This window comes from Nicotiana sylvestris, chromosome 2 (assembly GCF_000393655.2).
Source record: "Nicotiana sylvestris chromosome 2, ASM39365v2, whole genome shotgun sequence".
Taxonomy (NCBI): Eukaryota; Viridiplantae; Streptophyta; class Magnoliopsida; order Solanales; family Solanaceae; genus Nicotiana; species Nicotiana sylvestris.
In genome coordinates, this window is record NC_091058.1 from 211,045,855 (window position 1) to 211,064,282 (window position 18,428).

Sequence of the window (18,428 nt, forward strand, 5' to 3'; positions counted from 1 at the left end):
TGGCTCTCAACGACATTCACCATATCAACACAGGTAGAGGCCGTAGTTTAGTATTGACCACAACGCTTTTCCCCACGAGCCACAATCATGGAGCCCTTAGTGAGCTTCCACTTTCCAGCACCATTGGTACTGACATATCCCTCATCATCCAAAACACCAACAGAGATCAAGTGCAAACGAACATCAGGTGCATGCTTTACATTGTTTAAAACTAGTTTAGTTCCAATACTAGTTTCCAAACAAATCGTTCCAATACCAGCCACCCTAGATACAGTCTCATTACCCAAACTCAAAGTTCCAAAGTCACCCTGAGTATAGGATGAGAAAAATTCCTTCCTTGATGTCACATGAGATGCGGCACCATTGTCCACAACCCAGCTTGACTCATCACAAGCAATATTTATAAGATCCGCATCAAGAACAGTAACAAGATCTTCTGTAGTGACGGTAGCCACATGATTGCCATCTTCTTTCTTTTCTTCCTTGTCTTTATTCTCCTTTTTCAAAATCCGGCAAAACTTCTTTGTGTGCCCTTTCTTCCCGTAATGATATCACTCAATATTTTTAAGTCTGCTTCTGGATTTGCTTCTATTATGTTCTCTATTTTGAGAACCCCGATTCTTGCTTCTCCCCCTAGAGTCAGTCACTAAGACATCTGATGAGGAGGAACCCTGAGATTTTCTTCCCATCTCTTCATTTAGAAGGCTGCTCTTGGCAAGATCCATAGATATCACACCATCTGGAGAAGAATTTGATAATGAAGTTCTAAGAATTTTCCAAGAATCTGGTAGGGAACCAAGTAAAAACAGGCCTTGAATTTCTTCATCAAATTTAATACCCATAGCAGATAACTGGTTCATGATCCTCTGAAAATTATTCAGATGATCTGTCATCGCGAAACCATCATGGTAATTTAAACCCAACATCTGCTTTATCAGAAATATCTTGTTGTTTCCAGTTTTTCGAGCATACAAACTTTCAAGGTGCTCCCATCGGGTTCGAGCATGTGTCTCCCCAGAAATATGGTTCAAAACATTATCGTCAACCCACTGTCTAATAAAGCCGCAAACCTGCCTGTGTAACAGATTCCACTCTTCATCTTATTTATTATCAGGATTTACAGTGGCGAATACAGGTTGATGAAAATTCTTGACAAAGAACAAATCTTCCATTTTGCCCTTCCAAATGGCATAGTTTGTGTCATTCAAAGTAACCATTCTACTAGTGTTGGCTTTCATCGTTTATCACAAATACAAATACTATTTATTATGAGACCAAAGTAATTCTTTTCTTATGTGGAAGTTCAGACTGGGCTGCAACCACAGAGCATACTCAGATAGAACCTTGGCTCTGATACCACTTGTTGGTAATAAACCCCGTAAAAATAGTATTCACGGTATTAGTGATAAACGCAGAACACTAAGTTATGGTTAAATCAGCAAGAATAGAAATGAAGCAATAATAACACCAAGATTTTACGTGGAAACCCTTCTGAATAAGGGAAAAAATCACGGCCAAGAAGAACAACTGAAATTACTATAGAGAGAAATTTTACACTGTATAGTAACGAGTAAAAATACTCCTAACACCACTACACCTTCAAAAGATATAAACACTCTTTTGCTTTTTCCACCCCATTACAATATCTCTCACACTCTATTTTTCTTCACAAACTATTTTCTTATAGTTTATGGAATACCTTGCTCTCTTTTTTCTCTCTTTGTTGGTGTGTTGAAATGAGTGTTAAAGCTCTCCTTTTATAGCCAAAACCTCACTCTCTAAAGCCTACAATATTTGACAATTTGCACACCCTTTTCACAATTTCAACAAGGTTGTTTACCAAACCAAACCAAGTCAATAAAATTGGCTACCAAATCATATAACTTCAACAAGATTGACTACCAAACTAAATCAAGTCAACAAAATTGACTACCAAATCATTGAGATGGACACCATATCAGTTGATACGCCGTAGTAATCGCTGCAAGAAAATTTCTTTGTTGTGCAGAAAATTTATCGCAGTTTACATAGTATGCTAAGGGATAGGGCATACCTGATATGATGTTGTGAAATAGATAAAGGCCAAAATAGAGTCAATATTTGGATCATATTAGTAACATAACCAGACAAATGGATTGGGCGTACACTGTGCTCGTAAGGGATTTTTCCATCCAAAGTTAAGAACGATGTTCGATTAATCAAATGACATGACGTCAAATACATTCCCCTAAAACTCTATAGGTAAATCACCTTTAAAATGCAAGGCCCGTGCTACATTCAATATGTGATGATGTTTTCTTTTCACTCTTCCATTCTAATGAGGATTTCTTGTACATGAAGTTTGATAATAACTCCGCACTCCAGAAAATATTTTTTTCATACGAGTAAGCTCTATTCCATTATCGGTCTTGAAATTTTAACTCTCTTATTGAATTGTCTCTCTATCATAGCAAACCATTTCGTCACAATTTGGCTACTTGACAAAGTTGTTCGGTAAAGTCCCCATAAATCAACAACAACAACAATAACAACTCAGTATAATTTCACAAGTGGGACCTGGGGAGGATAGTGTGTACGTAGACCTTACCCCTATCCTGAGATAGAGAGGCTATTTCCGATAGACCATCGGCATCCCTACCTCCAAGAACTCCCACGTTTCTTTTAGGGTGACTCGAACTCACAACCTCTTATTGGAAACGCTAGAAACTATAAAACTACTCAAAGGAAATTTTTCTCTCTTTTGTTTTGCCCGAGGACACACATCACAACTCTTACTCATAATGCTAAATTTTTTCTGAAAAGCTGCAACAAAAGTAAATTTAGTCTCTTGTAGAAAAGGATGTCCCATATGCTTGTACCAAAGATCCAACGAGTCAACACCACCTATTTTCAGAGCACACACCCTGACTTGTTCTAAAAATAGTAGAGTCCATCTCTTCGTTCACACACTCCAATCAACATCGAGGTGATACAATGTATAACACATAAAAGTTTAATGCGTAGGAAAATGAGTGATCCATCAATTGCAACATAGATATCAAATTGTATGTAAAGCCGGACACATAAAGAATATTTTTCAAAACCAAATTTCATACAAGTTTCGTTAAACCCTCGTTGGTGGCTACAACATTGCTTCCATCAAGCAAAGTAACAGGACATCTATATATTTTTCGCACATTATGCAATAATTTTAAACAACCTGTCATATGATTAGATGCCACGTGTCAATGATCCTTTATCATATTTCTTTTTGGTTCTAATGTGTTAATTTTTGAGGTTATGCCTCTTTTCCTCTCCCTAAATTGATCCTCTAACCTTTGAATCTTAGTGTTCAGTGGGCAATAAGGAAATATACAGATGAAAACGGAGAGACGCGACATAATTAAATGCTAAATTTAATAAGATAAAAAGTTGTAACATATTCCAAGAGGAAGATCATTATTGTTTTATGATATTTGTAAGTTCTATTAATAGACAGATATAATTTTTATAGATGAAAAATTTGTTTAAGTATTTGTCATATTTCTCCCTTTTATTTAGGAAAAATGCATAAGTGCCCCCTGACCTATACCCGGATTCCCAACTACACTTTTTCTTTGGGGGAATCCTATTACATCCCTAAACTTATTTTAAATGTAATTATTTGCACCCTAAAACTAGACAACCAAACTCTTGGCAAGTGGTGAGCTACACGCGCCCCCAAATGTATTTTTAGTACTTTTTTTTATTCTTTCTTCTTTTTTATCCTTTTTTCTTATTTCTTATTATTCTCATTTTTTTGGTTATTTCATTCTTTTTATTTTTGTTTCGGTCACCGACGGCATAAAATGGTGGTCGTCGGAATTTCACAAATACCATTTTTTTCCGGCGGAAGATTTTTATCCCGATCTAAGTGTGTTTTGTTTTATATATAAAATTTTTTCTTGAAAGTGTAATTTATGTGTGGGAGGAATAGTAAAAGAAATAAAAACGAATATAAGCTGAGAAAATTTTTTCCAGTTAAAATTTAAATATATCATTTTTTTCCGGCGTGGGAAGGTTTTCCGATGATGAATTTTTCCACAAATCTGAGTGTAAATGCTAATGAATAGATCTTTTTGAGAGTTTAATTTGTGCGTGAAATGAAAAATTGGAAGAAAAACGGTTAGACAAAGTTGCCGGTGAATGAGTATCCGCCGGAATTAGAGAAGAAACGAAAAAAAAGTAAAATAAAAAAGACAAAGAAAAAGGAAAAGGAAAAGGAAAAAAAAGTAAGAAAAAATGGTAAAAAATGATCTGAAAATTGTTTTTTCTTGCTTCTCACTCTCCATTGGGAGAGTGAAATACACACACTTCGTCACGTCGGCGTTTAGGGTGCAAATAATTCCATTTAAAATAAATTTAGGGGGTAATAAGATTCCTGCAAAGAAAAAGTGTGTAATTGAAAATCCGGGTATAAGTCAGGGGGTACTTATGCATTTTTTCTTTTAATTATGGACTAATTTATAAAATGATCATTCGGTAATTTGTTGAGACCGTGCAAAGGCGGATAAATTATGTTGTGATTATTTCCTTCTTTGCTTAATCACCTCTACTTCCTTTATTAACCTCATACTTACACATAAGCACAGATCCCTTATTATCTTCTAACTCCTTATATAGAAGAATGAATAACTTAAAAAAGAAAAAGGATGACTGTATCAGATGATCATAAGAAATATTAAGAGAAAGGGAAAATAACAAAAAATCAGAGTATATCGCCAACAATGGTAACTTGCCTTCTTTTCTTTCACATGACAGTCTAAATATTCGTTTTTTTCCCACTGCAAAATAATACTACCAATATAGGGATAAAATTTGATAATGGAACCATTGATTTATTATGTACGAGTAGGGAAATCAAGTGAGTTACGATCAAGCAGATTCAATATTGGTGGAGCCACGGGGAGGCACTGGTGGATCACAATGGAATTACATGCTGAAAAGTCCCATTAAAGAAATATTGATTGCTCATGAAAATTGTATAGACTCCATCATCTTCAGAACAGTTACTGAACAAGGCACTACCATGGAGTCAACAAAGTTTGGAGGTGATGGAGGTCGAAGAGACAAGGTAAGTCCAAAATATTGTGGTCGACATATTTATTTCTCATGATTATCATGTTCTTCTCAAATTAAATTTGAGTCATGTCATAGCAATGAGCTTAAATTATGTAAAAAAATATTTATTAAGAGAATTAAACCAGTAATAGCAGATTATTCTTTTATCTTACAACCTTCAAGTTACCTTATCATGCTCATGATATGAAAAATCACGTTATAGGTCAACTTAATATGATAGTGTGGCAACATTTTGCATTTCAATTTCAGTGTACACAATGTAAAATCTATAGTTATATAAACATCTTTCAAGTCAAAGATATGAATGCACTAGTTACTTCATATTTAAGTTTGCCTCTTCCTTTGCATTGAGAGGATACAACTAAGTGTCCAAATTTGCTTTAGGTCACAGATTTCGAATCCTAATATGACATTCTTGCACTTTTATGAATTCTTGTCAAAGTTCCCAAGCTCTGCTACTTATTTAACCGATATGTGATTTGTAATATTCTTAGGTTGTTATAGAAGCAACTCCTTTGGAATATTTAACAGACATCAAGGGGACAATTGGACTTTTTTGTGGCCATAAGGTTATAAAATCTCTATGTTTTATAACAAATGCAAAGAATTATGGACCATTTGGGTGTGAGGATGGTGGAACCCCATTTTCACTTGTGATGAAAGAAGGTGTAGCTATTGTGGGATTTCACGGGCGTTGTGGAGCGTACCTTGATGCTATTGGTGTTTATTTGAAGAAACTTGATCCTCCCACTTCAGCAAACGAACATATGATTGAAGACATTGAAATCCGTGACGTATGTTATTATTCCTCCTTTTCTTAATCACCTCTACTTCACTTTCTTCACTTTATACTTCAGCAAACAAACCTATACTTCACTTTCTTCACTTTATACTTCAGCAAACAAACCTATGATTGAAGATATTGAAATCCATGACGTCCATATTACTTTTTCTCTTAATATCATGACTTGGACAAATTTGTTTCTTGTTTGTTTATTTTATTTCATTCTGATTAATTGTGACTTTATATTAAACTCGGAAAAAGCCTAAAAATGCCATTCAACTTCCAGAAAATGGTCTAGTCATGCCATCCGTTAAAAAAATGCTCATTTCATGCCACTGCCGTTACACATTTGGCCTATCCATGCCATTATTGACTAACGGCAGTGGCATGGACGGGCAAAATAAAAATTGAGCCGTTAGTCAATAATGGCATAGGGGAGCCATATGTGTAACGGCAGTGGCATGGAATGAACATTTTTGTAACGGATGACATGTATAGGCCTTTTCTGAAAGTTGAGTGGTATTTTTAGGCCTTTTCCCGTATTAAATTTAATTTCCTTCCGAGGAAAGTCCTGTCACATTCCAGAAACGACAACATTAAAGACTTTAAAGAACACTAGAAATTGGTCAAAAAAGCAAGAACTGCGTACTCTCTGTTGCAGCATTCTAAAGCCATATATCTCAGATTTTTCATCTTCAACATCAAGTAAAAAGGCTTGTCATTTGGTCTCTAATAAATCAAGAAAAGTGTGTTTAATTTTGGTACTCAGATTGGGAAATATTCTTCAAAAAACACTTACTACTTTTTAAGCATGGCTATATCTGCAAAAATGTTTTCTGCTATATATTCTTCTTTCTTCATTTTCTTTAAATTCTTACTTCTTTCTCCTGGTAAAGTTTTATGTGTTGTTTTATTCATCAGATCATGGAAAGAGGAAAACAAATTGAAGGAGAAAGAGAGAAAGGGGAATTAGCAAACAGTTTTGAGGTATGTCATAGTTATTTTGTGCTAGTAGTGTTGGTTTGAGGTGTCTATCCTACGAAGGTTAAGAATAACTATTTCTAATAAACTTTTCACCTAACTGTCTAAATCCATATAAAACGATTAATTTAAAGAACTAATTGAAGATACATAAATTATTAAAAAATTTATTAAATATATATGAGCTACATTATAATAAATATTTTTATGTATACAATATTTTTAAAATATACATATATAATCTCGTGTTGGTTTGGTTTCGATTTGAATTTTAAGTTAAAGTTTTATACTTTAGTACCACACAAGAGGGTGGGGTGATTTCTGTGATGTTCAATTTTTTCGCGTGCACAGATTATAGAAGGACATGGTTCTTCTATGTGTTTCTTACACGACGGTTGCAGAATAGTAAATGCAAAATGTATATATAGAACATAAGTAATCTACGTGAAAAACACTTTGCTCAAAAGGTGAAAAAATCACGACCTACTTTCCAGTAAGATTTTTTCCAATACTCCACTAAATCATTGAGCCAAAACAGAGTTTACAGAACTCTTGTAAACCTAAGGATTACCTCTAACCCTTTGTGGCAACCAGCCTCGGGTTGTTGCAACAACTTCAAGTTAACTCTAACTTGAACAATACGCTCAAAGTATCTAGTACAAGTGTTTCTAGAGAAAGCTGAAAGGTACAACTCAAAAGCCCTACTACAATTGAACTACAATAAAAGACAACCACTTGGAGCTGTTTCTTCTATCTAGTTCATGTAGCTTCTGGTTCGCAAAACTTGAATCACACAGGAATTGCTTGCAAAATACCTTGCTATTTTTCTCTCAACTCTTGTTTAATTTCAGCATTTGTGTGTCACCCGTAAAAGAGAACATCCCAGAATATATAGTGTTAGTAGAATAGGATTAACTAGAGTTCTAATTCTATACTCTTCCCTCGTGGAAGAGTTCTGGTTATCTTCAACTTGTAACTCCTTCCTTATCTAGGATAGAGTTCTCTTCAAGTAATGAGTCATGCTCCTTATCAATTGTGCAACCTTTTCGTTCAGGAGATATTACATATAACTACTTATGCTTGTCCTCTTTATGTGCATGCCTTGTCCTTGAATATGCCCGTATCCTGTGTACACTGTGTATGGATCTGGTTCACACATGTGTTCCTTTGTCAATCAACAAAAAAAATTTACTCACGCCAACAAATTTCCCTTTTTGATGACAACAAACTTTGTGCTTTTCATAAGCATGAAACCTATTTCAACTCACCTCAACATTGACACAATATTAGAACACTTTCTATTTTAAAGTCACAAATCATCAAGAACCGGGTTTATTACGTTATAAAGATCACAGTCCAAAGTAAAAAGCATAACATATCTTCCCCACTTTAGTATCATCAAAAAGTTGCATAATTATGTTAGATAACCTTATTTTAGCAAATCTTACTCATGGCCATTTAGGTTACCTCAAATGTAATCACAGAATCACGTATCATTATCAATGTAAGGATATTAGGCACTTGAAGAATACCTTCATTCTTCTCCTTTGCCTTTGCAAGCTTAGTCTTGAAAGCATCCCTCTCAATTTCTACTTTAGCCAGCTTCTTCTTCAGCCTCTCAATCTCAACATTCTTAGCCCCACTATCCTGCTACAAGGCTATCACTTTGATGTACACATGTGTCACGCCCCGAACATGGTCCTGGACGTAACACAACACTCGGTGCCTGACTATTCGTGATCGAGCGAATCAACTAGCTCGCTGAATCAACCTGCGATATGATAATATACTAAATGCGGGAGATAACTAACACATGCTGATATATTGGAAGTCTGAATGATATAAATCAATGTGTAAAACCACTAATACAAGTCTGAAACATATATGCAGTCAATATTGCTTAACATGAAAAGTATGTGACTCTGTCTAACGATTACTCTAGTATATGAAACCTCTAATGAAGTACTGAAAACACTAATTGTCTGAAAATACTAAAAACTGTAAGCTAATTATAATTCCCCGAAAGAACTGGGGATCACCAAACAACTGGTACGAGAGTCATAGCACTGTAAATCGTCAACCTATAACTCATTAGCTGCATCGTGAGATATATGCCCCGGGAAAAAAGGACGATAGTACATTTGAATTGCACTGGTATGTAAAGCAACTGAATGAATGAACTGCAAATAATGAAACTAAAACTGAGTTGATAACTAAGAATTGATCATTCATAACTGAAATGATCACTATTGAGACTGAAACTAAAATGATAACTGATACTTGAAATGATAACTGATAACTCATAACTGAAATAATAAGTAATAACCGATAACTGAAATGATATAACTGAACTGAACAAAGGAAGTAAGGATATGAATACTCCATCTTCTGAATGATGAACAACTTGTTTATCTAAATATTAAACTCTAGCCTCGGGCCAAATATATATATATATATATATATATATATATATATATATGCACAAACTACAGCCTCAGGCACAAGTATACGTATACATATCTGTGCCTCAGGCCCATAATGCATAAAGCATAAACGGCGGTCTTAGGCCCAAATATGCATAAAGCATAAATTGCGGCCTCATGCCCAAATACATGTATTAAACATTCAGGGATTTAAAATCAGGAACTGAGAATCATACTGCAATACATGATACTGAAATAGTGAATCACACTAAGTTACATGATACTGGAATACTGAATCACATTGAGTTACATAATACTGGAATACTGAATAGGATTAGACTGAGACATGTATTCTTGAACTGATTATGAACACTAAAACTTCAATTGATTATGACATGTTGAGTAATCAATACTGAGACTCGGGGGAATCAAACCCAAATCTCTATATTGAATACGCACTGAGCTCACAACGTTCAGAATGAAAGTCATGAACGAGTTATGAAGCTAGAGAATAGAAGTTCTGCAACTATTCAAGGAAATAGGCTTAAATATATTTCGAGGCAATTAATAATGTTGTAAAAGAAACGTAGTGTAGGGAGAATCATTAACATTCCCAAACATAGAGAGTTAGCCGCATATACCTTGACTATGGTCCTTTAAGCATATCATAATGTTCGTCGCCTCTTTCAACAATAATCTATGTCAATATATATCAAGAGGAACCAATATTAGCACTAATGCTCATGTCTTAACCACTTAGGAATTTTATCAAACACCTTATGACGTAAAGCCTCAAAGCCCTTCGTAATTGGTCTTTTCATCACCAAGTTCTCATTTTACTACTTCTAGGTGATTCTACAATCCCAAATAGATGTAACTAACACCATTTCTTATAACCCAAATGTTTACAACAATCATGAGTCAAAAACCCAAAACCCTAGCATAGTTCATATGGTTCTATTTATAAAACCCATTTACTATTTTTCCAAAACTCATCAATTCATAGCTATAAATGGTTAGGGAGTTGAAACATTACCTCTTGATGTTCAACCATCTTAAATTCGAGTTCTAGGGTTTCTTTCTCAACAATGGTATCCCAATTAAATATATAATGATTTGAAGGACTTAACTATGTTAATAAGGTGTTGGGGAATTGACATCAACTTAGAATCAAAACTAGAATTTACCTTGGATAACTGAGGGACCTTGGGAAAGTTTGATTCTTGAGAGTTCTCCTTCCAGAGTAGGTTTTCATGTTTGGGGGTGTGAGGGATGAGTTATGGCCTTTAAATAGGAGAACATATCCCAAACTTGAAGAGGAACTAAACTTAACTCAGATAAGTAGCGCTGGCGCGAGGCACTATCAGGGGCGCCAAACTTACTATGCAAGGTGCCAAAACTATAGTGCCTTGCACTATTTGGGGTGATGAGGACGATATCGTGGACAATGCCTTGCTCTGTCTGTGGCGCTTAACTAACAGTGCCTTGCACTATCTGTGGAATTGAGGACGATGTCGTGGACAGTGCCTTGCACTGTCTGTGGCGCTGAACTTACAGTGCCTTGCACTGTCTGTGGCACTGAGGACGTACCTCCCATAAACTTAGTCGATTCTATGAAATTTTATGCACCTCACTCTCGGTATTGATTGTAAAACAATTGTTTCCATCCATACTCATCGCGATGGGGCTTCATATGTCTAAAAGATCACATTAATACTCATTTCACGCATCCACAACTAATCCGGATTTACGGTGTGTTACAACAGGCACCCTTTTGGATGAGCCAAGTTGTCATGACCCAAAATCCAACTAGCTCTGATGGTACCTAACTCAACCCTCTAGGTAAGCCAATTAATAACTATCTAATTCTAATGAAATTAATAAAAACTATCAAATAGAGAATTTAACAAATTCTTATACATTTTTCCAGAACTGGTAGTATAAATCATGAACTTCTAAGAATAGAGTTTACAAATCTGGTATGAAGTAAATACAACATCTGTTTGAAAAATACATAAAGAGAGATTTATGAATCTTAAGGCTATCATGAACAAGAGGCAGTTACAACAAGACCACAAATACATTTTCAAATCCATCTCCAACCGAATACAGCAACATCAACAGCCATCATCTGCACGCAAGGTACAAAAGTGTAATATGAGTACAACCCACCCCATGTATTCAATAAGTAACAAACATAATCTTAGGTTGAAAGTAGTGACGAGTTGGAAGAAAGGTCGGGCCCAACATACAATAACCAACAACTCAAAGCAAGTAATAAAAGAAGTAACTCAGAGATACAATACTCAGCTTTTTCATAGTTTCCCGAAAAATAGTTCTGCTTTTCAAGTATGTCAGTGAAAACCCAAATCCTTTACCGAATTGTCTAAAATATGAATAAGTTTGAAAATTATAAAAGCTTTCCCACAATAAATAAGATATTTCATTTTGTTTCCAAATAGCAAATGTGAAATACCTTTCTATATATACCCATATTTAAATATGTGTGAGAAGTCATGAATGACGTGATATCATACAACATGAGAAAAATGCATCTCTACGCATGTATGTCATGTGTGCATGTCAATGCCATGTATCTCAGAGATGAACTCATGTACTCACACTCTCAGAGTACTCAATCTCAGTGTCTCACCCTTTCTACTCATCATGCTCTATCACTCAGTATTGTATATGGCCAATCCGGCCTAGGGAAGATCCATCCCAAAATATATACATCAACTGACTAGTAGTCGCTCAGTACTGAGTAGGGCATAATCCAGCCCGTATGGAAGATCCATCCATAGGTATACAAATTCTTCGGATAAGATCCATGTCCAAGGAAGATTCATCCCCAATATAATTAACCGCGCTCACTGGGAATGTGTGCAGACTCCGAAATGACTCCTTCAACGCAAAGCTATCATAAATCAGTATTGTGGTATGCAGCTCGATTTCATATATGTGATCAATATAACATGTTGCGGTGTGTATCCCAATCCCATAATATCACTCACATTCATTCTTTCGGCCTCGCTCAGTCATTAATCTCTCCAGTCTCTATGGCTCGTAATGCCATAAAACTAGCCCAAAATGAGGATATGATATACCAATAAATGGTAATAGAGACTGGAATATGATATGCATATGAATCCATATGACTGAGTATATAATGCAATGAAAGCAGATAACTCAACAGCATAAATGACCTCAGCGGTCCCAATAGCATAATCATGTAGCCTAGACATGGTTTCTAACATGGGTCATAGCTCAATAGATCAAGTAGGTAAAATTTTTATAGTTACTGGTAACATCGGGCAGCTACACTGTACCACAGAAATAATGGAGTCACAATTCACACAGCGCACACCCACACGCCCATCGCCTAGTATGTGCGTCACCTTAACACTAATCACATACACATGTAATTTGGGGTTTAATACCTTCATCAGTAAGTTTAGAAGAGTTACTTACCTAAAATTGTGAAATACTTTATTCCAATAAGCCTTTTTCTCGTGAATTGGCCTCCAAACGACTCATATCCTATCACAATTAATTTGATTCAGTCAATACAAGTTATATGAATTAATTGCATATGAAAATTGCTGGTAAGGCCCACATCTCTGAACCTGACAAAAGTTATGAATATGAATGTCCATCCAACTACGAATCCAACCATACAAATTTCACCAAATTTCGACATCAACTCGACCCTCAAATCTTAAATTAAAGTCTTTGAAGATTTCTACCATTTCTAACCCAACCTTTACCCATTTGAATTTAATAATCTTCCCACAATCTTATTTGGTACATGTATGCAAAATTAATACTCTTACACACAAGAATCACACTCCTAAATAACCATCTTCTACCCAAATCCGAAATTAAAAATTAGGGTATGGAAACTTACCTCTTTGATGATGAACTTGAGGAATTTCTTGTTGGAGGCTTGGACAAGATTTTGATGAACAAAGTTCTTGGGTTTCTTCCTTTCTCTAGAATTGCTCACCACTCTCTCTCAAACATCAAAAACTCCCAAAAAATAAACCATAAACGAGTAAAATTAAATGGGGGTCAGGTAAAAAAAACCAGATTTGCACTGTCGCACTGCGTGAGGCGCCGCGGTAGTGAAAAATGTGTATGATAAATGTTTTTCAGAGTGTTCTGGAAATTCTCACATGCACACCTCTTGCGGCACCATGATAGTGTAAATTTCTGCGATCCTTCAGTAATAATATCGTCATAACATCTTCTAGAGAGTCCAAATGAAAAATGTTTTGAAGCATTAGAAACTAGACTCGAAGATCTTTTATTTGATAGATGGTGCATTACATAACTCTTTACATATATGAAGATATGCCCGTCGAAAGTTTGATCTTGTGCGTACTCATTTGGAACTTTAGTCTATCATGTAATTCTCTAATTTGACTTAGTGACTCTCCTTAGACCCCAAATTACTTACGGAAAAAGTCTAAAAATACCACTCAACTTTCAGAAATGGTTTATCCATGCCATCCATTAAAAAATTGCTATTTCCATGCCACTGCCATTAAACAAATGGATCATTCATGCCATTATTGACTAACAGCTCAATTTTTATTTGGCCTATCCATGCCACTTCCGTTAGTTAATAATGGCGTGGATGAGCCATTTCTTTAACGACAGTGGCATGAAATGAGCATTTTTTTAACGGATGGCATGGATAGACCATTTCTGAAAGTTGAGTGGCATTTTTAGGCCTTTTCCGAATTACTTACAATATGTCTCATGTACTTATTATCATACCCAATTGACATCCATAATATTAATACTCCTCATCTGCACACAAAATAATATATTTAGCGCACATCAACTTTCTTAATAGCTCTTAAGTACTTTGAAATTTTCCGAAGTCTTACATTCTCCCCTACTTAGGATCATTCGCTCTCGAACGAGAAGTAGAGTCCTCCCCTAAACACATAACATAACTATCTCTTATTTCGCACATCTCAATCTCCCGAATTTTTACTATCTCCCAAAATTTTCAGAAATTTCGGCAGAGTCTTATTTTTAATTGTGCCTATCTACTTGCCAGAGAATCACAAAAACCATACTAACAACATATCCACAATTAGACAAAGCATCACAATGCATATTAACAACACTAATTGCAATATTACAAGCATTATATTATCAAAATTGATACCTTGACATGAGTTGCTATAATCATAACAAATATAAAATATCTTCCGAGTTATAGTTTTTTGAATATAAAACCAAGTGAGAATATTTTCTTTTTGTAACACTTTTGTCCTTAGTCGAAAAGGGCTCCTCGACTCACAAACTTCGATATAACACATTCACGGAGGCAATCTCAACTCCTAGACTTATCTAACAAGGATGACAATTAAGTACCTCTCATAGGCCAATTATCCATTAACTTTACCTTCAGTAGTTTTCACCGGAATGATACATAAAAGATTTCCAACTACCTTCATTAGACATAGACACATAAAAACACAGAATACATGGAGGACAAAAATAAGGAGATATCATACTCATAGTTTAGCATATTCCCTTCAGGATTTCATAAAGCCTGATACAACTACACATACTTTACCCTTATTAAAAATTCACATAACATCCTCATGGAGAAAATATTGAGAATAACCCATTCTCTTTCTTCAACTCTAAATCTCTACGCCGAACACCCGAACTAAACCTTTGGCGACCTCCAACAATTACTCTTAGATATTCTAGTATAAAAAGGACCATAATCCTATATAAAATCATACAACATACTACATAACTCACATACTCACACCACCATTCCCGATCACAGTAACTACACAAAACCAACCAAGTACTAGTATTAAACTCCACATAACCGCATTCCAAAACCTTCATACACTACCGGTATTATTCTCCCACATATACAATAATCAAATTTGATAGTGCCCATTCTAGGTCCAAATGACCTTATATCACCAACACAACTATTTTAACTATTCCAGTGTAATTCCGCCCTTCCGACACAGAACATTATTTAAAACCAACTCATCAAATCCTATGAGAAGGCTATCTGTGTGTGCATGCACACAATATTTTTCAAATTGCCTGATAAGGGAATATCATAGCATGCAAAGGAAGAAAACAATTAATTCAATAAACGAGCGAGGAATCGCAAATCCCGCACGCTACACAGACAACTCATATGCTAACAATGGTACATGTATGGACAACTCACATGCCAATAATGTCAATATATTTGCATAGACAACTCGCATGCTAATAATAGAAGCCGCACGGATAAATCACATGCCAATAATATAATCTGCCAAATATAGTCTCAGGCCTCCAGTCCAAACATATCATATGGGAACATTTAAACATGTATACATGTATATGATGAGTGAGATAAGACTTTTATGTTCTTCGACTGGTATAAGTGACATGCTAAAGTGTAAGCATGTAAAAAGTGTGCTATCGTAGCTCAAATCGAAAATCATTCATCACTGAGGCATTTATCAAGTTCGTTCATGGATGTTAACCCCTATTTAGCCTCAAACACAACTCAAATAGCCCACACAATGTTACAATTATGAGAAAAATAATAGCTTAATGCTTAAAAGTCAATTTCAGGCTTATTATAGCCTAAACACAATCTGATATGGATAAATATCCCTCTAAAAGTCCTCAATGACTTAAACATAACACGTACTATTATCTATTTAACTTGGACATACCTTCATAGTCTATAGCCCCGAAATGATTTGCTTCTGAGAACTCCAATCCTTAAATTCATAGAATACATGAGCCACCGTAACTGATCCCAACTCCAACATTCGAATGACTAAAACATCCTTAATGCATGATTATCCTATTAGGAATATTCCATAATTCTTCCGTGCCACATAACAATAATTTGAAATCGGCATCCTATCAACCAGGTGAGTACAACAATACCAATGAATATATGTAAGTCAGAACACAATGCGCCTTCTGAAATGCACACCATTCTCGGTAATTACCGAGCAGTTATAACATTAATCTAAATATCTGAAGCAGACCATGTTATCCATATTTCATGACCTTCGCTCAAAACAGAACTAATACCTTGTACATGCAATTCTCAATCCCACATGACACACCACCTCTATTAGACCACCATATAAAAAGTACGAGAATTTCATATAAACTCTGAGTCACCTGTAGAATACATACTTGATTAGTTAGAAATATTGCACATGCTCTCTTCCAAGATGAAATCATAATACATAACACGTTCCTCACACCGATAGAAAACGTTCGGCTCAAACCATGGTAATAACCATCAAGAACACTTTGAAATCTGTTTGCACATAACCAAGCTATCAAAACTGAATTCCTCTAACTCAACCAAGACACGTAGGTTACCAAACCCAAGAATATTGCCACCAAAACATCTGTAGAGCATCACTGCATCATAATTACCAGCATAAATATCTCAACTGAGACACCCACTCTCAAAAGACCTTATGTGGACGTAACTGTTCTTTTACCTGTCTTATATTGGAATGTAGAATCCATAGTCATACTGAATTACTGCGAGTCCCAACATCATCAAATGCAAGCCCCAGAATCTATCCATACACAATCCCAAAATTTATATTTCAATTGCTACATATAATCATCGGACCCATTAGAACCTTCTCAAGAGTCACCCACTCTGCTTAATTCTAATTTGTGCTGGCCAAACGGGCAGAACGATATGTGCCCCATTAATATACAAACAAGTAACCTTGCTTTAACACTACCGATCAAATTGATTCTTCATGCTCACTACATTATTCACAAAAAATCTTAATCATTGCATGATTTTTCATATTTTCATAAGTGCATTATGTCTCGTACTATGGAAATTTCCCTACTTGAGTCATCCTCGATCTCAGCCCATGTGTCACGACCACAGTTTTCCCTCCGTAAACTATCATGACGGCACCTATTCTCTACGACTAGGTAAGCCTAACAATGCGGAAAATAACTAAACTTGCGAAATAACTAGTCAAAAGCCATAAATAACTAAAGGAAACAATATTTAAATGTCGTTGGGCATATACACACAACTTCTTAATAATTTGATACACTATCCCAGAACCCGAAAACTCACGGATCCACAAGATGAGATAAACACTACATAGCTCTAATCTCCAGAATGTCTAATAGGAACAGAAAGTACAGAAGGGCTAAATACTAAGTGCAGGAATAGAAAGAGACTTCTCGGTCTGTGGATGTGGCAGATGTACCTTGAAGTCTCTAGAGTAGTTGCATCCTCCAAGATGATAGACCTGAGTAGGGGTACCTGGATCTGCACATGAAAAACATGCACAGAAGAGGCATGAGTACACCACAACGGTACTTAGTAAGTGGCAAGCCTAACCTCGTTTGGGTACTGAGGTTAAATACAATACAAGGGTTAACAGTGTGAAATAAAACAGTATAAATAAGTGCAACAATAATAAATGACATAGAATTGACAAAACAACCACAACTAGAACAGAGACAAAACAAGCCACGGAAAGAAATACAGTTCAACACGTAGATAACAATCGGGGCACCTTCCAAGATACCGTCCTGTAGTGCCAATTACAACTATCCAATGGATCTCCCAGGATACCATCCCGTAGTCCGTCGTATATATATGTCCGAAGGATCTCCCGGGATCTACCGGAATCCCGTTTCGTAGTCCCAAAAGTAAATAGCTAGTACTGGGGAAATCTACCGGGTGTATTCCCGTAGTTCCACATAACTGCAGGGGGATCTACCGGGAATCTAACCGATAGTCCCAAAGTAATTGTGCAGGGGGATCTACTGGGAATGTAACCCGTAGTCCCAAAGTAAACAGACAAGGGGGGAGCTACCGGAATCCCACATCCGTAGTCCCAAAATAAATATACAACAGCAGCAGGAAGATATATAGAAATGGCACAAATTTCATATTAAGGCAATAAGTGATTCTAGCCTAGCATGCTGCACAGAATTCAAGTAAGGCAGGTTGAATCAAATAAAGCAATTAAATCACTTAGACATACTTTCCTAAGCTAACAACAGGCTTAATAGTGCAAGAAATAGAAACAGGAAAGGAAACATACTAGTAATTACTTAAAGAAAACCGGATTTCCAAC

The 18,428-nt window shown here is 35.8% G+C and overlaps 1 protein-coding gene across 1 annotated transcript in view; it reads left to right on the plus strand.

The window, feature by feature from the left end:
• The window catches only part of LOC104222618 (horcolin-like), a 47,252-nt gene that overhangs the window by 20,679 nt on the left and 8,145 nt on the right, over positions 1 to 18,428 (plus strand). The window contains exons 3-5 of the mRNA XM_070167312.1: positions 4,874 to 5,092; positions 5,595 to 5,894; positions 6,806 to 6,871. Of these exons, the coding sequence (XP_070023413.1) occupies positions 4,874 to 5,092; positions 5,595 to 5,894; positions 6,806 to 6,871 (585 nt within the window). The remainder of the gene's footprint in view (positions 1 to 4,873; positions 5,093 to 5,594; positions 5,895 to 6,805; positions 6,872 to 18,428) is intronic.